Here is a 26,163-nt window from a genome sequence, read left to right as displayed (position 1 = left end):
CTGGGGTTGTTCAGCCTGGAGAAGAGAAGGCTGCGGGGAGACCTTATTGCGGCCTTTCAGTACTTAAAGGGAGCTTATAAGAAAGATGGGGACAGACTTTTTAGCAAGGCGTGCTGCGACAGGACAAGGGGTAATGATTTTAAACTAAAGGAGGGTAGATTCAGACTAAACACAGGGAAAAAAATTTTCATGATGAGGATGGTGAAACACTGGAACAGGTTGCCCAGAGAGGCGGTAGATGCCCCATCCCTGGAAACATTCAAGGCCAGGCTGGATGGGGCTCTGAGCAACCTGATGTAGTTATAGATGTCCCTGCCCAATGCAGGGGGGTTGGACTAGATGACCTCTAAAGGTCCCTTCCATCCCAAAGCATTCTATGATTCTATGAGTGATCTGCACGTGAAGGTGCTTTACAGTTTTGTCCCTTTAACCTTGTGCTTTTCCATCTTGACTGCCAAAAACAGTGAGTTACAAAAGGTAACTTCTTGCAGCAGGTGATTGAGCAGGGTCCCTTTGGGTCGTGGATGGTTTATTTCTATGTTTGGACAAATGATTAAGTCTAACATTAAGGATACTTGTCTGCAGAGTGGTGGCATGGGGCAGCGTGGTGGTGGTGGGAAGAGGTGTGAGAGCCACCTGTGCAGCATCTTCTGGAGCCTCTTTGGCTCTTCTGTCCCCCAGTGCTGTGTTACGCTGCTGTGGTGACACCTGAGTGGGTCCACATTAAACTGATTAAATCCTCTGTTGTCATGTTTGTTTTCTAATAATCTGCAGAAGCAGATGAATATTCAGTTAAAGGATTCCAGGTTTTCTTAGAAAAAGAACATGCTTTCTTCTCTTTTGGTAATCTCTTAAAAAAACAATGAACCAAAAAAAAACCCCCACAAAACCCTTGCTCCTTTCCTTAGCATTTTCATAAAGAAATTGAACTTCAGAAATAAATCAGAGTATTTTCAAAGGGCCAAAGGAGCACAGTTATTGAATATTGTCATACCTTGTAGATTAGAGGAGGAATTCAGGAAATGGAGAACAGGTGATGCTACTCAATCTACAGCATGTGTGTCTGCAAACTCAAGTATAAATTAGAAGAATTACTCTTTATACATCTTCTTTTAAAATAATTACGTCTCTTTTCAGTGAGTAAAAAGGAATCACAGTGAGAAATAATTGATTTACCTTCAATACCTATATATTTTTGTTCAATATTATGTGTGCATGTATTTGGTGCTCTCAGCAAATGGTCAACCTTCATTATGCTATAGTGAGTATATTTTGCAAAGGCTTCTTAAATATAACAGCTTACAGAAGCTCATAGTACTGCAGGTCTGCTGGAGCTGGAAGTAGCGTGTTTCTCTCTTGAAAGCTCCAGGGTAAACAGTGGGAGATCTGGGACAGCCCCAGCAGAAAACTCCTCCTGCAGTGACTCTGAGGATGTATGGCTTTAATGTGAAACCACAGGAATCTGACCACATGGCGAAGAGTATCCGATACTTTGAAATAGCTGCAAAAAGATATTCCACTGACTAAGGAAAAAATGCCTGTGTGAAAACTTAAAAAAATCCTGCGTTGTAATCTGAGGTGTCATCTTCGGACAGGTGAAATGCCTTTAGAGATTTGGGGGGGGGGGAGGTGGAATTCTTACAAATTTTAACTGCTAATTTGTAGCATCCATTTTCAAACATAGAAATCATTCAGGTGTTGTTCATCTCAGTATTGTTAATCAGCAGCTCATCAGAAGAGTGCATACTCTGATTTTTAAATTGAGGTTCAGTCTAATTTCTTACTCCTTAGTGTTTGAAAGATAAATATATTTATAATAAATTCAGCAAAACTAATCTTTAGAAGGCCAAAATAATTTTTAGTTAAGAAATACTGTAGGCTGGTCATTCAACCATAGTGAATGGCACTATTGTTTTCATGGTATGTATTTATTATATTTATTTAAGATTATAAATACTGGTTTGGCAATATTCAAATAATTCAAGCAGCAGATTAGAAATTCTGTTTTGTGTTCTGTTTTTTTCATAAGCCTTTTATGTTACTTAGTCTTCTTCAAATATGATTTATGCTAAAGTTGCTGTTGTGGCAAGAGAAAAAAGCAGAACTGATGTTATTTTTATGTTTTGAAGCCCTGGTTAAGTGACTCCCTGAATAATGACAACATTTGTCAGGGAGTCTTGGAGACCAATATAGTATGTACAAAAATTTGTACTTAAATGTCAAGTCATGGACTCTGTTTAACTGAAATAATTGGACATGCCTGAATAGTCCCTGCCTGAACGCTGCTAATGTTAAGCAAACTTGAACTTTCTAGTGTTTTTCATGTAAGAAACGGACACGTAGGTGATATGTAAGTCTATAGGTGTATTGGGGAGACCCAGTAAAGATATGGAAAAGGGAGGTATGCCAGAGAGCCATCTCTCTCCTTTTTTATTAGGATTACTTTCTTTGTAAAAACAAAGTGAGACCACAAAAAAGTGAAATAGGAAAAAGCTTTTTTGCTTGGTGCCAGGCACAGCTCAGTTTGCAGCAGGTCCCTCTGACCTGAGCCTTCTCCCATCTCAGCAGCTGCCTTGGTGGAACTGTCCCATCTTCTGGGATCCACAGTCAAGGACCCCGCAGCACCACCCTTGGCTTGCAGCCTCTTCAGTTTGTAAAATAATGAGGGTGCAAGATAAAGGACTCATCTTTGCAAAACGTCTGATAATTTTTCACTCCGAAGGCTGGATGTAGAAATTCTCATGGAATGCCTTGGCAGGAGTGCTACAGAAAATGCTGAGGCGAGTTTTCCTCTTCTTCAGTACCTTTCCTCATTAAATCTGGAGCTTTCTCTCCCTTTTCTGGGTTGGAGTGTACTCCCCTCTTGATTAACACTGGAGGTTTTGTTTGAGTTTTGGTTGGTTTGTTGTTCTTTTTTTTTTTTTTTTTTTTACTCCCCCCTCTTTCATGTAAATGATGTCTTGCTATTTTGCTTGCTTTTTTTCTTCTTTTAATTAGAAGAATAACTGCTTGCATTCATGCACAAATTGCTTTGAAGTGCTGTAAGAATTCAATTCATGAGCCTCTCCTTAGTCTCAATCGTTAATTTTTTTTTTTTTTTTTTTATAACCGATAACATCTAATGGTTCTGCTCTTTCTAGAAGATTACATTTGTTTTCTGCGGGTTGCTCTACCTCCTCCTGTGTCCCGAGATAACAAGTTAAACACGAGGAAGAACGGTTAATCGGCCAGCTCCCATTGAGCGTTCCTGCATGGTTTTGTTTCACGGAGGGGTGACTCATGCTGGGCCACAGCTCTATGAAAGAATGAGGGGAAAAATGGTCCTAGGGACTAAGTGACCTCCGTTCAGAAGGAGCTAGCTGAAGGTGGGTTGCTGGATGCTGTGGGCCAGCTCTGCTCCTCCGGCCATTGTCCTGCAGAGCGTGGGGGTTATCGCTGACCTTGGATGAGCGCTAGCGATTCACCTGGAAAAGTGGTTTAGCAGTTTCTTCTGGAGATCATCTTTGCTTTACTGGCCTAGCAATTATTTGCTTCTTTGCATTTGTACATTATGTTTTGGCATCCAGGATAAAGTGTTCACTTCTGTTGTGGATCTGTTTAATCTTGTTGATAGTGTCAGGTGGTCATCTGGCTCACAAAACATAATGGGGAGAAGTTGTCAGATAATTTAGTCCGTTAATGTTCTTGCTCCCTGAGTTCAGTCCACCCCTGTTTTGGAAGCAAGAGGAGAAATATCCTATTTCCAGTGCTGGTTGATGGGTAATTCTCTTTTCATTAGCAGCAAAGTAAAGTGAAATGTCATTTCCTAAAGCTCACACAGAGTACCAGGGGATTTCAAATTTCAAGGTCGGAAAGAGTGCAAGCTAAACCAACTCTTCCCTGCTTTTGTAAAAATCTGGTGATTGACCCACAGTTTTAGCGGGGGTGTGTGTGGGTGTGTGTGTGGGGGTGTCACAGCTCTAGGACTTGCCACCATGTCCTCAGAGAATCAGAGAGTGGCTGAGGTGGGATGGGACCTCATGAGGTCCTCGTGCCCTGCTCCTCTGAGGCACCTGTCCCACTGGGTTTGGATACCCCCGAGGATGGGACTCCACAAGCCCTTGGGCAGCTCTTTCAGGAGCACACAGCGTTCCCTGGAACGGGAGCGTGCAGGCGTAAGAAGAGCTTTGCACATGTAACGTGTGCTGCTACGAGAGCCTGTTCCTGCACTGTGCTCTGGCTGCTGCTGCCCTGGATGCCGTTTCCACTTACGGTTCATAGGCAAATGTGTATTCTTTCCCCATCTGTACCTCTTCGGCTCCCACAGCCGCTGCATAAACCAAGTTTGGTTTGAGAAATGTTTTGGGAGGCTACGTCTGCAGGTGGGATATAGCCCCAGTACGTGCAGCAATTATTTCGTTCTAGCCCATAAAATATTCTGATGTTAAGCTGGAAGATTTTTTAATATATATGCCATTCTGTAAATCTCTGTCAAGAGCTCGATTTTCTAGCCACAGCACCTATATGAGCTGGCATGCCAAAACCAGCCGGGTGAAAATGGGGGAATGAGTTAACCCGCGCAGCTCAGCAGCTGGAGTTATCACCCTCTGCAGGCATCGCTGCTCTGGGCCACGCGCCTTCGTTGGGTGCGCAGGTCTGAAAGCACTTCGTCGGGTTTGGTGAGGTCTTGCACCTGAGAGTTGGTATCACTGAACTCGCCTCTGCATGGGCAGCACGAGGGGATCAAGTTTAAGTCAATTTGAAATGTAACAGTTATTTTCAAATAACTTTACATCCAGGTTGGAGAGAATGATTAAGATAATAATTGATGCAAAGTACTTATCTTCTTGAGTTAATTTTTTAACTTCTTTTAAAATTTAATTGAGAAATTAAACCTCCTGAGAATTTAGGAGTGTAAGGAATTGCTCCTGCTCCCTTCCGCTCAAAAAAAGAAAGGGTGCGGATTATATCAAAGGGAAACAATGCAAATGAGGTATGTAAACAGGTGGCTATAAAACTCTTGTACTTATTAATACAAATATTATCATATGAGAGTACTCTTGTACTTTTTATTACAGACACTGGCTCAGACAGGAAGGTACTTACGTACAGACCCTCCCTTTCAGGTTGTTACTCATCTATTATTTTTCTCTCGAAAAAGGTGTTGGTGCTTTGCGTGGAAACAGCTGAGAGCTGACTGCAGTGTGTGTTTAAAGTTTTAAACTTTTGTGTCTTTCCGAGTGCGGACAATATTAGTTATCGTTAAGAAGCGCTGCAGCAGCAGTTGCAGGGGAAGGCTGTTATCATTATATTTATCGTGTGTATGTTGATGGTTCCTGCTGAGAGATCCTGAAAAATGATAGTCTTGGACATTTAAAGAAAACAGTTCTGTAATTATGTTAGCATCAGCCCATTCATTTTATGCACAGAAGTTTAGTGTCGTGATTTATGATCTATAAATTCCTATGTTTAAGCTTGTCGTTCTTGGATTTTATTTTTTTTTTTCTGATTCAAGTAGATCTCTGTAGTACCTCGCTCCAGCCTTAGTGTTCCTGTGCTGCAGCGTTTCTCCAAACAAAAGCCAACAGCTTCTGCCTTGATTGTGTTAAACAGATCAGGAAACAATATCACGTGCTCTCAGTGTGTCTCTGTATGTCCCTTGTTTTTTGGGGTTTTTTTTGACTTTGCTGTAAAATTACACAGTCCTGGCTGAAATGTTACATAAATTGAACTGTGTTTCTTCCGCATGCTTGCTGTGTATTGAATTCATGACCAAATTGGACAAGTGCAGTAATTATACTAAAATGATATCAAGCTCTTTTGGCTATAGGATTGCATCTCTTTACATTGGTTTGCTGCTTAAATGTTTCCCCATTTTTAGTTAGTCATTTTGACATGAGCTTGAAAACAAACGAGAAAAAATGAAACCCAGAGTTCTCCCAATAGAATGAAGTTTCAGGTCGATTTTACTCCTGATAAATGCTCAAATTTATTTTCTCTTTAAGGGGAAGAGGACCAACAGAATGCAGCAAGTTGAAAAATGTCCAGTAATCAAAAAGTTCTCAACCTGAAAAAACCCATATAAATATTTTAAGTTTCACATCCTAGAGGCTGGAATGAGGAATAAGAGTAGGGAGAAAAAATCCAATCCTATTGAGAAGACCATCTGCTTTATATTTTAAGGTTGGGTAGCATGACTTTCCTTTTTCTGAAATACTGCCATATACATTGTCATGAGTATAACCATAGTCAAGTTACGTTGGCTAAACGAATAACCTTTTTAACATATGGAACTAATTTTCTTAGGGTATTTTCCCCTCACTCTTTTTTTCCTCCCTCTTCTCTGGTCCGTTGAAAAAGAAGACAAAAAATCTGCTGGTTCTTGATTGCATTTTTGGCAGTTTTCCATAGTTTTCTCTCCTTGCAAATGCCTGAAGTTTTCCAAGGAAACAAGTTTATGAGAATTGTGCTCTACTTTGACTCTTTTCAAGCAATGTGGTACCTACTTACCATCTCCCCTTCTGAATATGGCTCTTGATCCCAAAGGCTTTTACCTCCCACAGGCTAATGATAGTAGATTAATTATAAATGCAAACTGTGATGCTTTCTACCATCAAAATTAAGATCAAACCTGAATACCAGTTCTTCTGTTGTCCTCTGTGTTGCACAAAATGTTTTGCTCCAGTGCTGGTCGCAGAGCGGGGAGCAGAGATACCGTGGGCCAACTCAGCACGTGGCAGAAGATAATGGTAGCTTGATTCATAAATAGTGAATTGGTAAGCAATCTTCATTAAGGTAAAAACTGGGAAGAGAGATGATGTTTTCCTGCTTAAAACCTTCTCAAATATTTGGGAACGTATGCACCCATGAAGGTGTGTGTATGAGCACATGGAGATACATGTCTGCAAACATATCTTGAATGCCAGGAGGTTCTGTGTTTACTTTGCTTACGGAAAAGCTATTTGATAGTCTCAGCTTTTTCTCACAATTGATTTTTTTTTTTTTTTCCCACAAATTCCTCCTCATTTCAAGTAATCTTGTGAAAATTTCATATGTAAAATAAGCAAAATCATTTAAATGAAGCTGCCAAAGAGTCTTTCAAATGATGATGTTATTTAACAAAACTCCAGCAACTTAGATAATTGAGCACTGACCAACTTTGCCCATTAGTGACATTTAGAGCTTCTCTGAGCAAAATGGTGGTGGTAGGAGATAAGCTGGGCCAGGACAGCAGAATCGCAAGCTGTGTGAGTCTTTGCATTTGCTCAGTTTTTTAATTGAAGATGCTGCTGATGGTGCCTGCTCTCCGAGGAGAGGCTGCCTGCGCTCTGACCCCTGCAAAAGCACCGACCTGCAGCTTGTGAGCTCTGGATCACATTTCTCTTTGTCTACCTGTCTGATAAAGATATCTGTTGCTGCTTGACAAATAATGTTATGAAAAAAAACCATTAATTAGTTAAATCCTTCCCAAAAACTTGTTCTTTTCTGAAACCCACAGAAAGAGAAAGGCATTTGCAGTGTGATGCTGGGATATTCCTTTTAGACGTGTAGCTGCTGCGTCTGTCCCTGGGCTGAGCAGGTCTGTAATACTGGGCTGCTGCCATCATTGCTCTCATCCAACTGGGTTTGCCTTTTGCTATGTTTTCCTCCAATTTACTTCAGTTCCTTATAAGTATATTGTACATTTTTAAAGAAAAACACGAAATGTCCTTGATCTCATGGGAACCCACTATTTAATGTTTCTCGGGTTTTAGAAAATGGTAACAAAACATAACGTGATATGGCTTCAGACACTGCAAAAATAAACTCCAGACAGAAGCCACAGGTTTCCCTCAAAACAATCTTACTCAGAGTTTCATCAGAAAAAGGATTTGTTATATATTTGTTTGCTCACCACTTTTTAAAACATTAACCTGTAAAACAAGAAACAGACCCTGGTTACTTGCTGCTTGAAGTTTAAAAAGTATTGCAGCCCTGCTGAGCTAATACTGCATATATTTGACACATGTACATTTTGTTACTACTGTTTTGTATACTTTTTTAATATTGTTGAGTTTTTTCATCCTGTCATTAGCAAAATATGACAGGTAACAGCAGTCTACCTCTTAAATCTGCTGAAAGTTGTGGGTTTTTTTCTTTTTAAAGTCTTGCGGTATAGATGCTAAAACAGCTTCAATACATTTACAGCTCAGTGGATATTTTACTAATCCTGTATTTGTTTTTCCTGATTCTCTTTGTCTCTAAAAATGTTATTTTTGTCAGTAGGGAGATGGATTGGTATCTCGTCTAGCAAATAAAGTGATGTGCAAATGGTTGACTGCTCTGTGGAGCAGTTGGCGCTTGTAGTTGGTGGGGGACCTTGGAGGTTTGGGGGTGGTGGCTTTTTTTGTTTATTTTGATGCAGTGCTGACAGTCAAACTGCGGGCTTTTGAAGTTATTTTCTCACTGCAGTGCATTGCTGATGAGTTTATTTTTCTGAAGGAACTGAGCGAACAAGTCAGTTAATATTTTACTTTTTATGCTAAGCTTGGTTTAGAGTCATCTCCCAGACTTAAAACTGAGTTTCTTTTGGCTTCAAATTATGACTAAAAGTCTCCTAAGCCTTGTTTCAGCACACCACTAAGCTAAACCTGAGCTACCCCTTATCTCTGGCTTGGTGGGAAAACTGACTCCATCCTACCCGGAGGGGTGGGTTTGGGTGCCCATTCATCACTGTCAGACCCCACCTGTGGGAGGCATTAGATGGTGGTGGCCCAAATCTTCCCTGTCCCAACCCCAAGGACCCCTGCCCTTGGATCCTCTCATCGCTTCCTGATTTATCTCCCTTATCAAATATTCGTCCTGTTTTTCAAAGCTAAAAGTGGGCAGGCTGGTGGCACCGAGAAGCACTTGGTTGCAGTTAAAGTCATTAAAGGATATATCTAGATACCACAGAAGAATATTTTCTAGGAAGTTGCAAGTTCTTTGACCCAGACAGGTAATTGAAGAGCTTAGGAAAGCAAGAGTCTCTAATGTGTTGAAAATGTGTTTTTGTACAACAAACCCTAGCTTTGTCAGGACTCCATCCAGGCTGTGGCCGTCCTCTGCAGGCTTGTAGGGACACGTCGCTCAGCTCTCCTGCAGTCTGTGTGTCTCGGAGCTGTCACAGATTGCCAGAAATCCTGCAGTGGTCCCTGCAAATACCATGATTTTCTCTTTCTAGGCTTCTGTTTGTGTAGCTAAAGTGAGCGCCGCGTTCAGTAAGGGAGGGGGAGGATTAAAAGTGTGAGTGATGTGCTGAGCATCGTACTGCAGGATTCAGGTGTTGCTGGAGGCGCGGGGGCCCCAGGGATGGTGCAGGGCTTTGTGCTCAGCCCCCGCCTGCCCCATGGAGTTTAAATGTGAGTATAAAACAGCAGGTGATAGATACAGACAGCCAGACAAGTGTTATTTCTCTCTGAGCATCTCAAATGTTTAAGTAATTGGAAAAGAAAATTACACTTTCACTGACTTTCTAATTTAGACCTGGCTAAATCTGGAATTAATGTTATTTCTGAACTCTACTTTTGGAACAAAGTATGGAAAATGTAGATGCTTCAAAACTCATAAGTTTTGAAAAAGTTTTCCATTTTGTTTACTTCTGAATGTTGTGTTTGAAAAGCGATGCTTTGTGGTGGAAATAGCTGAAGTGAATGAAACAAAGTTTGCTTGCTGTGCTGGGTAGGCCGTGGCAGCACAAAATGCTATTTTCTAAACCAAATCTTAGATCAATTCAGAGTTTGGATTGAAAAACAAAAGTTGCTTTTGTTTCCAGTAATTTTCTTGAGTCAAAAACCTTTGCAGAAATCTGCTTGATGAAACCAAGCCGTTGGAATAGCTGAAGTGCGCTGTGTGCGTGTGCAGGTGTGTTGCAGCCCATGCGGGGTTGGTGCACGACTGTGAAGCGACTGTTCTCAGCCCAGTACCTAGGATACGTAGCGGATGGCGTAGAGCATGAAGTTTTGCCCTCTGCCATGTGCCACAAGAACAAAGCCGTTGTCTTTTAAAGATCTCGGGTTTAAAGGAATTTCAGAATTCCTGAGAAAATGAATCTTTTTCACATAGTTGACCAATGTTCAGCAAGACCCTGAATATTTATAAAGATTATAATAAACTTAAAATAGCTGATGATAGTAAAAAGAGGGGGGCAAATGGAGAAAAAAAAACTCAAATGCTGTTTCAGGGCTTGCGGCAGTGTGTGATGAGGAGGCATTGGGAGCAGTGGCGGGGATGCAGATAGCTCCGTGTCTGGTGGAGCACCAGCTCCGTGGGGGGAAAGGCTGGAGGCCGAACCAGCGCAGCGGTTGCAGCCTTCGTGCGTTGTGAGAGTGAGCGGTTATGGGTTATGGCAAATAATCCCGGGTGAGCATCTCATTAAAAACGTGTGTAATTGTTCCTGTTGGAGTGAAGTTAGCCTGCTGCCATCTGCTAAGCAGATTCAATTAAACAATGAGGGGTGGGAAGAATAAGGTACAGATGCTAATGCGCTGTGTAAACTATGATGGGTAAATTCTCCTAAATATTTAGACTATTTTTTGTAAGTTTGTGGAGCTGACTTACTCGTGGGTCTGTGAAGTTCCCTTAACTTCATTTGGAGGTTGCTATTTAGCTCTGGTTTTCTACTTAAAGTTAGATCACTTTTTAAGTTAGTGAAATTAGCTTAAATACAACAGGGAGATGTTTTTGGCTGTGGGTGAAATTGCGTAGGAGTAACGGGACTGTACCCAGATAGGGGCCGGGCAGTTAACACGTAGCCTCGGGGGAGCTTGGTGTGCGACGGCTCGCATTTTCCTGGGTGGTTTCTCAATCCTTATTTAGTTTTTACTGTTGGTTTAGGCTCACTGTCTGTGATGGCAGTTTGACTAACAGGCTGCTGCTACACCCTCTCCGACATGCACAGAGCTTTTAATTAAAAAAGTAGAAGACACCATAATGTTTTCAAGAAATTGGTTAAATTATACATCAAGCAAAAATAGGTTAAAAACCTAGCCTAGTGGCCAAATAAATTCCCGCTGGCACTGTGACTCTTATTACCATGTATAACGTTCTCTGGCATTATTTTGAAAGTTCATAAACACGGCTACGTGTTAAAGGGGTGGAGGAAGGGGTCAGCTTTGTGTTAAGGACAGAAAGCTCCATTCTCGGTAGCTGACAGTCTATTTCCTTCTTGCTCCTTTTGATGTCTGGAGACTAAATGCTGCGTGGAGAGAAAAATTCAATTCATTTAAAACATTTTGCATCAAAATGGCATGCTTTAATGTATTTTCTTCTGATGTTTAAATTATCTTTTCATCTCATGGGGAGGATGGGGGGAAAGCCAACATGTTTGTAGTTAAAGTACCCAAGCAGAACTTTAAACAAAGGTCTGGAAGAAGAGGAAGTCTCAATGTACGGGCGGCTTTTAAGAGTAGATGCCTTTTTTTTTTTTTCTCTCTCCCCCCCCCCCTTTTTTTTTCTTTCCCCTGCTTGGCTCTCTGAGAGTTGTAAACCAAGGAGATTTATTGCTGCCCTTCCAAATGCTTCTTTAGAATTAAGAGTTCAAATTTCTGAAATTCCTGAAGTCCTCAGGAGGGAGAGGGATAAGGGAAAGTGATGATCTTAAGTGGAGCAGAGCACACCAAAGGGTTTTCCAGGCTGGTTTTGCCAGTTATAGCTGCATATAGCCTTACCAGGAGGAAATCAGCTAAACCTGCATCAAGAAAACTCTTGGAATCGTAGGCCAATGATTACACTGGATTTGGATGAAATTTAGACTTCTTTAGTAATTGCAATTGTTATTGCTAATAATTTGGAGAGCTGACTCTGGCTTATTGTGTTGCTGTAAACATGAGTCTTAGTAATTTCACAATTATCACATCAAGGGAGGGACTCAACAGGGTCTTTTTGAATCACTGTCCTTCACCAGATGTGGCTGTGCCTACAGATGTTCTTGCTGATGTATTGTCATGTGTTTGACTTCACGCTGATAGACGTGGAATCCACTCTGTCAGTGAAATCCCAGCTCCCCTTGAGACTGGTAGAGGAAAAATCCTGTTGACTGGGGTTTTTTTTTACTTTTTATGCCTCCTCCACAATCTAGGAAGGAGCTCACCCTCTGTGTTCTTCCTGCTTATATCACCGATTTTTGGTATATTTGAAGTCGTAACATCTATTTCCCAGTAGTTCACTCTCTTCCCTACATGATGCACAGAAGCTCCAGTAAGTGTCGCGCAGGGTGCAATGTGAAAATGCCCTCTTGGACCGCCCGCTCCCGTGGAGCAGCCAGCGCAGCTCCTTTCTGACTCGGGCTCCCCGGGCAGTTGTTTCTGTGGCAGGCACTAGCAACATCTCTTAGGTTTGGGCTGCGTTTTTGTAAAAAAGCGCATAGTGTAGTTCTGGCTGTAAACACCCGTGTTTGCAAGGAAGTGTCAGCATTTTAATAAGGATCTGCTTGTAAAATTATTTCAGCTTCTATATTGGGTATCTTGCTTTTGTAGAGGATGTTTGATACATGGTGGGGAACTGGCCAGTTATTTTCTTATGAAACCTGCAAACCCTCCCTGCCCTTTTGTTACCCCAAGCTTGCAGGGATTGGCATGCACCTGAGCAGGAGGACAGGAGAAAGTTAGAAGATCCTTCATAAAATAAGAGGCATTTTTTTCTTCTGTTTTTCAATGTATGACGACCTAAATAACCTCTACGTATTACTTTTATGTTTCTTGCTAATGAATAACCAACACTATTCTTGTTTTGCATGGTACTGTCCTCTCAAACCTCCGCTGCATTATGCAACTACTGCATATTGCTATTAAGACAGATAGCAAAGGAATATTTTAGGGGCACTTGTAGGTTTTCCAGTGGGGATGGCCCCACTGTCCCTAAGGGGAAAGCTGCCCTTGGAAATGAGAAATCTTGGAAGAGAAACTTAGGTGTATCAGACAAACTTTTCAGGAATGCCACCGGTGTAACCCAGAATCCTTCCAACCTTACTTTTCAGTCTGGAAGCAGAATATTAACAAGGTGTTGTGTGTTTTTTCCTCCATGTAATGACTGTAAGTAAATGGTGACGGCAGTGTGGCTCTCGCCTGCGGAGGCACAGTGGGTGAAGGGACTTGTGTCCCTCTGGGAGCAGAAGGGAAGCTTTCCCGGGGGAGGACAGAGCTCTCTCACTTCTGACATGTCCTTTTTTTGCCGTTAGTGAGCCCCATTTGGTTGTGTTCAAAAGTGGGTCTCATTTTTCTCTTTTCCAGATACCAAATATGCCTAAATGCGGCTCACAGCCTCTTGCGTGTTAGTTGGAAAAAACAAGTACTTTTAAAAATAGTTATGTTGGGTTAAATGTTTAGCACTAGAGAACAGTCACAGTTTGCGTGGGCAGTAGCTTTCAAATGCAAAATATTTTTTATTTTTTTTTTTAGCACCTTATGTCAGTTTGGTAAATTAACACATGTTTTGAAAAAAACTGTTACATGTTTGCCTTAAAAGCAAAACCAGCCTCTTCAGGCAGATCCAGAAACGGGTATATAGAGACGTGATTCCCCTTGGGTAAGCTTGGCAATAGGCTCCCCAGGTGAAGTGGTCCTTTTCTGACACAGATTTCATAGAATCATAGAATCATTTAGGCTGGAAAAGACCCTTAAGATCATCGAGTCCAACCATTAACCTAGCACTGCCAAGTCCACCACTGAACCATGTCCCTAAGCACCACATCTGCCGATCTTTTAAATACGTCCAGGGATGGGGACTCAACCGCTTCCCTGGGCAGCCTGTTCCAGTGCCTGGCTACCCTTTTGGTGAAGAAGTTTTTCCTAATATCCACCCTAAACCTCCCCTGGAGCAACTTGAGGCCGTTTCCTCTTGTCCTATCGCTTGTTCCTTGGCAGAAGAGGCTGACCCCCACCTCACTTACAGCCTCCTTTCAGGTAGTTGTAGAGGGTGATAAGGTCTCCCTCAGCCTCCTTTTCTCCAAACTAAAGAACCCCAGCTCCCTCAGCCGCTCCTCATAACACTTGTGCTCCAGACCCTTCACCAGCTTCGTTGCCCTTCTTTGGACACGCTCCAGCACCTCAATGTCCTTCTTGTAGTGAGGGGCCCAAAACTGAACACAGTACTCGAGGTGCAGCCTCACCAGTGCCGAGTACAGGGGCACTATCACCTCCCTGGTCCTGCTGGCCACGCTATTCTTGATACAGGCCAGGATGTTGTTGGCCTTCTTGGCCACCTGGGCACACTGCTGGCTCGTGTTCAGCTGGGTGTTGACCAGCACCCCCAGGTCCTTTTCAGCTGGGCAGCTCTCCAGCTACTCTTCCCTAAGCGTGTAGCGTTGCATGGGGTTGTTGTGACCCATGCGCCTTTTGGAGCTGCTTTGATGTGATATTTATGACAAAAGGTCTCTTATGCATAATTTCTGATTTTTCTTGCAGAGGATATTCAACTCCTTTGTGTACACAGAGAAAATATCGAATGGAGAAAGTGAAGTTCAACAGGTGAGTCCGAAAGCCCCTTCCTACCTTCTGCTGTCTACTGGCAGCATTACAAAGGCAGAGGCAACTTAGGAATTACAGTTTATCTGGATCTATTGTGGCCACTTTCCTAGTGTCCAACACATCAGATAGCCCATCTCCATTTATATTCTATTCCATTTATTGTTATATGGGCTGATAATGTATTTGAGAGTTTTGCATTGCCATGAAAAGGCTTTCCATCTGCTTTGGGTGGGTTCTTCCCTTAGAAACAAAAGAGCAGAGGCAGAGCTGGGGCCCTCGTGTAGTATCTAACGTTAATTGACTAGTTCTCGTGTTGGAAGTGTCTCTTTTAAAATCGTTTTAATTCAAAGCAGAAACACTAATATTGTTTATGAATGTGGAAATGGTATCAGTTGCTTTGTGTAAATATGGGACAGCTACAGCCTTATGCATAACAGTTGTGGTTGAGTTTTTTCTGTAATTTTGTGTGCGTTTTTCTTATGGGAACACATTGAACATTTAACTCTTCAATTTAACATTGAGATAATATATCTCAACACATGGGCTGTTTGCAGTTTAATACATGCATACATTTGGGAAATTAATTTTGGCTCAATTTTAAAACAGATCAAATAGATCTTGCCTTCTTCTTTAAAAAAATTAAGGTACCAATTCTATATGCTCACAACTGTGCCTTCGAGCTAAATGTGATGAGTTTTGGTAGAAGAGGCAGCTGCTGCCCTGCTTGGGCAGCCTGGGCACCCAAACAAAGAACTGGCTTTTCCTTCCAGTTTAACCATGGACTCAGTTGCACAACCTTCAGTGAGTAACCTGACCTTCCTAGACCCCTATCAAGCCAGTTTTAATGTTCAGTAAAAACAAAAGGGCCTCAGAGGAGCTTTCCACAGGGAACAGGGAATTGCTCCCCAGCCACGCAGGTAGCCTGATTACCACATGAGCTGCTGTTGGTGGTTTCCAAGAGCACATCAGTACATTGCATGCTCATGTGCATTAAAACTGGTCGTGTAATATAAACAAATTAACACTCTAAGTTGTGTTTACTCTAAATAGTAAAATTCCAAGACTTCCCCCCCCCCCCCCCAAGGAAAAAGTCAAAGCAGAGATGGATCAAATGGGATTTTGAATCCCTGCACACTGTATTTAAACTTTGGGAGAGTTTGGGTTGGAAAGCAGGGCTCAACTTCTCTCCTATTTCAGAACAAATATGGTGGCTTTTGATGGGATTCTGGTCAATGTGGGAACTAAATTAATTTTCAGAAAATTGAATAGTTCAGGAAAAGTTCCAAGAACACTGGATTTCTGTCAAAGAAAAACCAAGTCTTTAGTGTACAAGCCTTGTCCCACACTGGCATTAAATTGAGGTGTGTAACTATATTAACAGATCACTTTGATAAATATAAGAGCATGTGACTAATGATCTCATATTTAAATTAGACTGTTAGATTGGCATCATACAGATTTTAAGATGAATCTCCTGTGAGTGCTATCATAAAAATGGCAATGTTTATGTTTAGGAAAAAAACAACCAAGTTCACCTTTGGTACTGCTTGTGTCTGTCTTAGACGTTTATTTGGTGAGATACAGATGGGTGTGGGAAGCAACAGAAGAAACCAGAACAACGTACTAATCCTGGTAAATTACACCAATTTTGGTATTAACAATTGCTTGGCCCTGGAGGCACTACTGTCTCAACCCTAGTAATAGATGTTATGCTTTACAGGAGGTTTTTCCTAGCTCTGGCTAGTTAGAAGACATCTGATGCAAGTTTTTCCTGAAGCTTGATCGTTTTGTGGGAGTCTGTCCTACATAGTCAATTTGGCTGTAGAAACACATTTCTGATTTTCAGTCATCACAGTTGAGCTCATCACCTATAATACAAGAGTTAAAAAAATATGGGGAAGGGTAAATAAGCCAGGAGGACATTCCCTCCTTTGTTTTTGATTCCACTGCCTGCCTTTGCTATGCCACCTTTCGCACTTTGCTTCTCAAGTGAATTGTGCAGAAGACTTTCCATAGCCCTAATAATTATCCTTATTCTCTCCTGGGTTTGCTTGGCTTCTGCTTTGTTTTTTGGGGTTTTTGTTTGTTTGTTTTTGTTAAGCAGTCACCAGTATGAATGTCATAACATGGGGGGCAGCAGATGTACCATTAATGTTGTATTAGAACCCTTCAATTATTTTTTTAAATCTCCTCTCTTCCAAGAAACCCCCCAAATTATTTTTCTTTTTTGACAACCTCTAATTGGAGAACACATAATTAAGAAGAGTTTATATGGAACTGAGTATAACGACATCCTGTTCTCATCATCTGGATCTGGGGGGTCCAGATACATATGGCTGTGTATTCGAGTAGTTCATTTGGTATCATTGTTATTAGCTTATACAATTCTGATGTGTGTTCCTATTACTAATTTGGGCATCAATTTTTTTTGTTGATGTATCAGTGAAATATTCTATTAAAAAAAAAAAAAAAGGATGCCCAAATTACAATCCCATAGAATAAATTTGCTGCTTGGAAAGGCATCATGCTATTGGTGATGCTAGGTGGTTTATGTGGTGCCCAAGGTCGGATGTGCATGAATGGTGATGGTTTAGCGGTACAGACAGGAGACGCGTGGCGTGATGCTGGAGCCCACTGTCTACCCTTGGGAGGCTTTGGCTTCCCTCTGAGCATGCACAGGTGGGTGCTTGCATGCAGAGGGACCATGAAAGGGTAATTGTTGCCCGAGTTTAAAAGTTTAAATCTGAAACCATCCCGACATCTTAAAAGACGGGTTCTCTGGCTTTGACGCTGTGTTAGGGTAACGTTCTTCTTGAGTATTTCTGGGTGGTCTGCACACCACGAAAGGGCCATGTGGGCTAGATTATACATATCAGATGGCTTTTGAAAGCCAAAAGTGTTTTTGGGAAACGAAGAAACTGGATTAAAACTTCTTTGAAGTCTCGACTATCGATTCTCCACTTAGGAAAAGACGCTGCTTTTTTTCCCAGCTGCAGATGTACATATTCACCCTAAGTAGATATAAATAACAGTCTAAGCACTGTAGGTAGTGTGATGAATTCAGAGCTGTCAGAGGAGAAAAACGAGGCCCCGATGAAGCATAATTACTGTGGTTAAAAGCTCAACAGTGAAGTGGATAGGAGAATAATTGAGCACTTCTGTTTCATTAATAACCAGGTCTTTTAGCCCTAATGAATCACAAGCAATATAACCAGAGTTTTATGAGTAAGACTAGTACATCGAACAGGATCGTCTTGAGCAAATGCAAACAAATGTAAGCAAATTAAATCCCCTGTCGCTCATTCCTGGTTTTGTCATTCATTAACATTTTCTTAGCAACTGATACCCGAAGGCAATTAATTACCGTTTTATGTCAGCTGGGATTTTTTCCTGGCAGACCACTGAATTGTTGTGGGGGGTGTTTTGGTTTTTTTTTTTTTTTTTAATACCAAACTGTGTAAATAATGACTTTCAGTTTATTGAGAAAGTGAAAAACTACAGCTGTTGGCCTTCAGGCCTAACTATTTAATACGCTTGGCTTGTTTCATGCCACACAAGGAGTGGTTTACCTTTTGACGTTAAACTGCTTACACTTTTAAGGTCTACAGTTATAGAATTACTATTGCACGTAACAGATGAAACCTTTTTTGCTTTGAATAGTTTATTAAAAATTGGATGGCGATTGCCAAAAATAACTTGGATTCCTTTCCTGTAAGTTATTTCAATATCAGAGAACTCACATACAATATGAAAATTTAGTGGTGTGAACTAGTGATATAGAAGTGGAAAATGGTTAATTTTATTAGTGGAAAATCTAGATTAGCCATTTTCAAGGAAGTCAGTGTGTGTTCAGCATCCTGCCAGACAACTGGTTTCTGCAGTATAGAGAATATGAAACTGGGCTCCAAAGAGGAGAGAGGACAGTGACACAGTCTTGAGCAGGAGCATATTTACCAGCTTCACGCAGAAAAGTCTTGGTGCATTGAACTCTGGCAGAGAAGTTGGAGCACAGCAGCAATGACATCTCTGCAGAGAGAAATTCATAATTTCTTCTATTTCTGTCTGTCCATGCATCCTGGTGAAAGAAGCAGTAGCAAATAAAGTAATTAAATTACTTGAGATGGTCAATTGTAAATATGCATATGTCAGCTGAAAATCACCTTGCTGGAATATTCCTGGGAATATTCACTCCTGTTTGAAGTCTGGGAAGGACAGGGACAGAGGGAGGATTTTAATTTAGAATAAGTGAATGCACAAGCAGAGAGATATGCCTTTTGTCATTAGTTTTTTCCTTGTTTAATGTATCCTGCTCTCCATTGAACTCCTGTGTTTAGAGCTAGAAGACTGTCATTCCTTTTCCTTCTTCCACAAAATAGCAATAATAACCTAGAGAATCAGTTTTGTATAAATCTGCTAGCAGCTGCTAAGAAATCGAAGGAAGTTAGTTGGGAGGTTCAGGAACAGAATTGTGAGGCAAAACACTAATTTTTACAGGTATGCAATTTTGCTTCTAATAGAACCAGGCTAACAAAAGTATTTTTTTGAGAAATGGTATATTAAAAACAAAATCCCTGAAAGCTGAAATCTTTAATGATTTGGGGTTGAGTAAATTGTGTCTGTCACAAAAATGTCTTTTGGAGTAATACAAGGATTCTTCTTGCAATACAATATATTTTTAATTCAGAAATGCTTAATTCTGCGCTTGTAGCCCAGAAAGCCAACCATATCCTGGGCTGCATCAAAAGAAGTGTGACCAGCAGGTCGAGGGAGGTGATTCTCCCCCTCTACTCCTCTCTTGTGAGGCCCCACCTGGAGTACTGCGTTCAGCTCTGGGTCCTCCAACATAAGAAGGACATGGACTTGTTGGAGCAAGTCCAGAGGAGGGCCACAAAGATGATCAGAGGGCTGGAGCACCTCTCCTGTGAAGACCAGTTGAGAAAGTTGAGGTTGTTCAGCCTGGAGAAGAGAAGGCTCTGGGGAGACCTTATAGCAGACTATTTACGAGGGCATGGAGTGATAGGACAAGGGGTAATGGCTTTAAACTGAAAGAGGGTAGGTTTAGATTAGGTATAAAGAAGAAACTCTTCACTACGAGGGTGGTGAGGCACTGGAACAGGTTGCCCAGAGAAGTGGTGGATGCCCCATCCCTGGAACTGTTCAAGGCCAGGTTGGATGGGGCTTTGATCAACCTGGTCTAGTGGAAGGTGTCCCTGCCCATGGCAGTGGGGTTGCAACTAGATGATCTTTAAGGTCCCTTCCGACTCAAACCATTCTATGATATTTCAGAGTTATAAAAGCTAAGACTCAATGATCTTAAGGGTCTTTTCCAACCTAAATAATTCTATGATTCTAAATCAAATGGTTAAAAAAAAAAAAAAACAGAAATCAAATGATACATTCCCTAATCTAAAGTGAAACTTCCTTTTTTTTCTTTTTTTTCTCCTTAACTTTGCTACAAAGAACACCTACACATATTTGTTGTCAGTCTGCTAGAGAACTTTTGATCTGAATTTGGGGATTTTTTTTCCCCATGTCTGACTACAGGCTGAAAGATCCACTGTTCAGAGTTTTGCTTTGCATTGCTCTTATACTCCTGATGGACAAAAATTATTTCATACATTGACTTTGCTGTCATACTTGGGCAAGTTCAGTGAAGTGTGTGTTATTCATTGGCATCAGAATAATTAGAAATTTTGCACAAGTGGGATACAGCTGCTGAGGATTTTTCACTCTGGCAGGACTCATTTTTTGAGATACTTTTCAATACATAGCACTGTATGAGTGAAGTGCACATGTTCATTTGCTTGTGAAGGGCTCTTCTCTGATGACTGTTATGGAAGTAGTGTTTATAGACAACATCAGCTTTAGTTCTGAAAATATGGTAAAGAGTGGAAGTTGTGCCCTCCAAACTGAATCGGACACAGGCACTCACTGAATTTGGGAGAGCTCTCTTTAAAGATTAAATAGCTGTTTTGCAAACTCTTTTGACTTTGTGGCACATGGAAAGCAATAAGACTAAGGCAAATAAAAATCCCAAGTGGTATTATTACTATGGGTTTCTTTCAGTGGATCCTTATGCTGTTAGGCTGCTGTCATCTTCTGGGTTTCTGGAGGACTTCCACACAGCCTGTGTGAAACTCATTAGATAATGCACCACTTTTTCTAAGCCTACTTCAGAGCCAGACCTCTCTTGGTTTGGTTTTCAGTTTTTTGCTTCCTCTGTTACCCGCCGCCAGGTGATGGGATTACATTCAGAGCCATAGCCATTCCTTGTTCGTTCTTGTTTCTCTTTGCCAGTTGATTTGTATTCTATTAGTTGTGGGGTTTTTAATAAGTTGTGGTACAGGACACAGCTATCTCTACCATGTTTTGTTCTCTACGTATTCCTTGCTAAGGCCAGCATCACGTCAGACACCAGCTACGCACAAGATGTTCTCTGTGTCTTCAGGGAATGTATTTGTTAAAAGAATACTTAATGATATGTGAATTTAAGGAGCTCCTTTGCTGTTGTGCTAATGAAAGGACTCCTCATCACCTGATTTCTTTTACTTTTTTATTTTTTACCAGAATGGGATGTCTTTCTAAAAGTAAGCTGTGCCTCAGTCTGGAAGGACAGGCTTGCTGCAGAAATCCTTGTGCTAGTGAAGGACATGGGCCATCAAAAGCCCGCCTGGCTTAACAGTGCCAGTACCTGTGAAGCAGATGAAGGCATTTGCTCCCTCTGTCACCAAACTAGAAGAAAGCTTCCCTGTGGTGGGAGGAGGGATGCTTTTGGCTACCGTCCCGCTGCCTCACGGTGTCTCACGTCAGCAGTTGGTGCCCACGGCTGACAGCTTTGACAGTCACACCAATCCAGCGCCTCACTCCTGCAAAAACAGCACGGCAGCCTCAGAGAAACCAAACGTCGCTCTCATGAGCAACATTCGTAGTAGAGACAGGGTCCTGACTGTCTGCCCTGGGTGCTGCTCTGCCTGCTCAGGTTTTGTAGAAGCAGTAAGAGAAAGCTCTGCACTTGAATAATTGCTCTCCTCTTGGCTGGCGAGGTGTAGGGTGATTAAGACCTAGCTGGCATGTCGGTGTGCTGTGCTTTAGGTTGGGCTGGGCATCTTGTTTGTTTGTTTTTGGACTGGGTAAAGAGCTTTTGAACTCTTTTGAGAGGATATATATCAGTGTGCTGAAAAATCTAGATTTTGCTGTTGAGCATGGTATCTCCCTGGCTACAGGAGGCTACTATGTTGATTAATTGTGAGCCTCGTGATAAGCGATGAATACTGTGTTTAACGTATTTCCAGAATGACTTCCAGGAATTGTGGCCCTTCCTCTAGTTTTTGTTGTGCACCATGTTTGACACCTTCCTTGGAGTAAGTGTTGGGAAGCCTTGCCAAAGTTACTGGCCAGTGGAAAACCTCAAATGAGTGCTGGTCTCTTTGAAGAAATGCACATTGGAAAGTAGTTTCCTGCATCCTGATTGAATGCTCAAGAGTGTATTTCCAGTGTCATCCAGGGGAGTAGGAATGGTTTGAATCTGTTAAAGCAGAGGTGTGGGAAGAAGCTGGTGGCGATTCTATGATCCTTTCTCAAGCCATGTCCCTGCTGACCTCTGTGCTCTTCTGGGTTTGTACGGAAGCAGTGGTTTCTTCAAGACCCAAGCAGGTTAGGAATAAATATGTTAAAAATTTTCTAGAATGGGAATCTGGGAATGCACAGTAGCGTTAAGTTGTGATACAGTGGGCGGAGTGCCTGGTGGAGGTTGGAGAGAGGTACTTTTGTTCCAAGTTCTTCTGGTTCACAGAGGGGATTTAAAAATAAAAATACTAACTAAACTCTTCAATGTGTAACCAATACTTTTTGAGGAGCCCGGCAGTGTTAAATCCCTGGCTGTGAGTCTGTTGTGGCATCCATGCCTGTCAACCTCATTGATACATATTTTATAAACAGCCTTGAAAACATTAAAAATACCTTGGCTTTCAAGATACAGCCAGAAATAAAGCCTAACCTTGGAGCTCTGCTTTCCCTCAGTGCTCCCTGAAAAGGGAAGACTTCAGAGCTGTGGAGCTTTGAGGGGAATGAAGCTTTAAAAAAAAGCTCGAGGGAACTATGCAAATGAGGAAAATGTCTCTGGGAAAATTAGAGAAACTCACTGATGTTGTGATGAAAGGTTGTCAGTGGAGATGGTGACAATTGAAGTGCATTACCCATGGGTTCTGCGGTAATAGAAACAGGTGTTACCGTCCAACCTGTCTGCAAACTGAAATGCTTTGGCTGCATGCCAGCTGCCAAAAATATATATATATATAAAAAAATAGAGCTAATGGCTGCATTGTTTGGAGCGAGCACTCATTTCTTATTGTTTGGTTCCTGAAAATTAAGGAGAAAATACAGAAATCTGAAAAAGATGAGAGCAATGCTGAGCAAGGCTTTTTTCTCCCTCTTTTGTTTTTAAAATGAGGTGAAGAGCACTTTGAGAATTGACCCGAGGATAATAGCATTTTGTGTCAATCTCAAGGTATCCAGATTTATTTTAGTCTCCATTAAAATGGGTGAATTTGAGCATTTCTGTGGGAGCAGGAAATGTCTGTCACACTTGGTACCTACCCAGGGGTATACCCAAGCGTGGGATGTAAGCTACCTGCCCCTTTTATGGGCCTGATTTGGGACACAATTTTCCATTTCGCCTTAAAAATGTTTTAAACAATTATGTTAGGATGGTTTCATAGTTCAATGCTCTGTCCTTTCATTATTTGTTTTCTCTTTCTTTGTCTGCCTTTGAGGTTTTTTAACCAGTGTGGTGTGGGTCTTGCATCCATCAGTATGCAATGGCTATTCAGCTCTGAGCAGGTTAAAAAAAGCATATGTTGAAAAAAATAGTGATCTTCTGTTAAAGACTTTAGGTTTTTATTTAGAAAAACGAGAAGCTGATTTAAGCCTGCAGCTTTTATTCTGACAGGCTCTAGCAACTGAGTGCATCATTTTCCAAACTGAATAATGTTTCTGGGCTAATGATGTGAGTGTGCATGCATGCATGAGCATGCAAGGCATAGATGAGGAGCTAGGAAGTATGGTGTTTTTTTGGTTTTTTTTTTTTTTTTTCTTTTTTCCTCTGTTGTTTTAATCACTGAGAGCTGGAATGCCTGTTCACTGTTGTGGGTTTTTGTGCTCCGGTGAAGCCCAACTATGGAGGAAAAATTAATTTAGTTTTGTTAGGCTTCATCTGGATTATACTTCTCGATTTGATGAATTAGAACCATTTGTTTTTAGTAATTTTTCAGCTGATTGGTGTGTTACCCTTAGGTTCTTAAAATGGTTTATTCATTGTAATCAATTTGCAATGGAAAATTGCTTTTGGATCATCTTGCCATTGGTGACTTTTTTGAGTTAGCTGTTTTTAAAATGGTTTTGATTGTTGGGAGTATTCTCTTGCTATCAGAGGGCAGTATTTTTAGGGTTCTTCAGATTAGACAATTCAGTTCTTCCAACTGTGCTTATGTCCGTGGGCAGGGAATAGATGTCTGTGTAGCCCTGGGAGGCTTCGGGTCCCTTGTTGCTGACATGCACTTGAGTCTCTGCCCCGACCAAAGTGTTGAATCCCATTTAATAAAAGTAACGTAATGACTTTGAGCCCTTCAGATGTTTTTTGATGGGAGATGCAGTTTAGGTACTAAGTATTTACTTTTTATCACCTTCTGAGGTATGGGCTCTTCTGTAAAACAGATCTGTCAGATCTTCAGACTCCGCACAGCAGGGTAAAATTCAAAGGCTGTGGGGTGCTTTTATCGTTCAACCTGGAAGGTGAAAACTTACCAACACCAAAACCTCATCTTGTACAGCATTCATTTATCAGAGAAAAGCAGTGATTCCAAATGAGAGTCCTTTTGCTCTGATGCTCCGTGTTAGTTTTGTTACTGCTAACGATGGTCGCATGGTCCTTTTTTTCAGCAAACTTAGGCTCTCTCCCCTTTTTATGATTTCTGGTAGGGAAACCAAGAAACAAGTGTATAGATTCAAGTATCTGGTTTATGTAGTGCTTAAGCCCAGGTATTTCATTTGCCCAGACTGAGAGAGGAACTTTGTAACCATGAAACTTAAATGCTTTGATTTAGGAAATTTGACTTGTGTATGTTTGAGACCCTCCAGAAAAATACACTTCTCAAGGACACATTTGAGGAGTACAGTCGGACAAAAAGAAACTTGTCCGCAAAATAGAAAAGGAACTACCCAGCAGCTTATTATCGAACAACTGGGAACAATTTAATAGTGTTGGATGCCTAACATGGAGGAGACCATTAGTAGTCCTCTGGTGCCTTGGCAATAAATCATTCTACAAAACTAATTATGTATAATTCTGCAAGTCATTTGAGCAAGGTCCTATTAAAACCTGTGCTCCTAGGAGACCTGTCGTTGAGCTGCAGCATTTTCTAGAACAATGGAGGCAAAGGCAATGCTGTTATCAGTGTGGGCCTCATTATTTGCATAACGGAGTAAATCATGATGAAATGTCCTGTTAATAATAGTTAGGAAAGACATTTGTCAGTCCAGGGGATCTGGAACAACCGACTGTGTTTCTCAGCACACAAATGCAGCGGCACTGTTAAATCATCCCCACAGAGTTTGGAGTGTACAGGGAGCAGGAGAGATGAGTGTTATGAATTAATGAGCTAACTGTAGCTCTGAAAAAAGTTTGCAGAAATGCAAAATGCAATATTTCTGAGTATCCAACACCGCAGTATATTGCTTAGAGATTATTCTCTTTCATTTAGGATGCATCTGGCGGATGATTAAGTGTAATAGATATGTTGGTGTGAAAAGGATACCGAATGTGCCAGAGCAAATTTTGTACGTGCCTGATCCATTTCATTAATTTCTCACTTTGAATGAAAGACTAGGAGCAAAAGTGTCAGTAAATGTTTCTTGTAAAACCTGATGCTTCCTAGTAACTGTGTTTACTATCACGTTTACTTAAATAACAGCCTCAAACTTTCCCTTCCAATTTTCCCCTGGAAAGTCATTAGTCAGACTCATTGTGAAGTGCCTAATGAACTAGACACAAGTGAGCTCTTACCCGACAGCACAGGAGCTTCAATAGGCCTGTGATGTGTCCCAGCAGGCCCTGCCCTTGTTAACACCGTGTGCCTTCGGACTGCTTTGAATCTGCCTGGCATGGAGAGAGCATGGGGCTCTGCCTGCAAAAGGCAGGGGCATGACCATGCCTTTGAATCGCATGCCAGCAAGCCCTGATGCAGAACTCAGAAGTATTTGTTTGCAAAAATTTGTTGACTTGATTTTTTTTTTTTTTTTTAAGAAATATTTAAAGAGGAGGGCTGAAGTACCCAATTTGCTATTTCTAAAGTTAGGCACACTAATTTTTTTAAAGGCCTCCGAATTGCTGGGGAGGGATGACAGTCTGTTTGTTTTCACTTTCTGAAAGGAGAGAAATATGATCATGCGCTCTTACAAGTAATAGTGTAACCTCTAAACCTTGTCCTGATTTGTAAGTGGCTGCCTTCATCAGAGGGACCTCTGACAACAAAAGGCTTGTGGAAGAATTTCACCTGTGAGAGGTGGTTGTCATTATTTTCTTTCTGTTATAATACAATTTCAATTACAGATTTCTCATTTTGTCATTGAAGTTTGTAGTTAAAACTGTTGTAGTTTATGACTAGCCACAGTGAGCCGCTAGATCATCGAGCGAAATCACTCAGAA

The 26,163-nt window shown here is 41.4% G+C and overlaps 1 protein-coding gene across 1 annotated transcript in view; it reads left to right on the top strand.

Moving 5' to 3' along the window:
• CACHD1 (cache domain containing 1) overlaps window positions 1-26,163 on the top strand; it is a gene marked incomplete at its 5' end in the record, with an annotated part of 111,168 nt that overhangs the window by 23,682 nt on the left and 61,323 nt on the right. Inside the window, one exon of the mRNA XM_082311524.1 lies at window positions 14,400-14,462. Within this exon, the coding sequence (XP_082167650.1) occupies window positions 14,400-14,462 (63 nt within the window). The remainder of the gene's footprint in view (window positions 1-14,399; window positions 14,463-26,163) is intronic.

This window comes from Platalea leucorodia (genome assembly GCF_965183815.1).
Source record: "Platalea leucorodia genome assembly, chromosome: 5".
Taxonomy (NCBI): domain Eukaryota; kingdom Metazoa; phylum Chordata; class Aves; order Pelecaniformes; family Threskiornithidae; genus Platalea; species Platalea leucorodia.
This window is presented reverse-complemented; position numbering and strand designations above follow the sequence as displayed.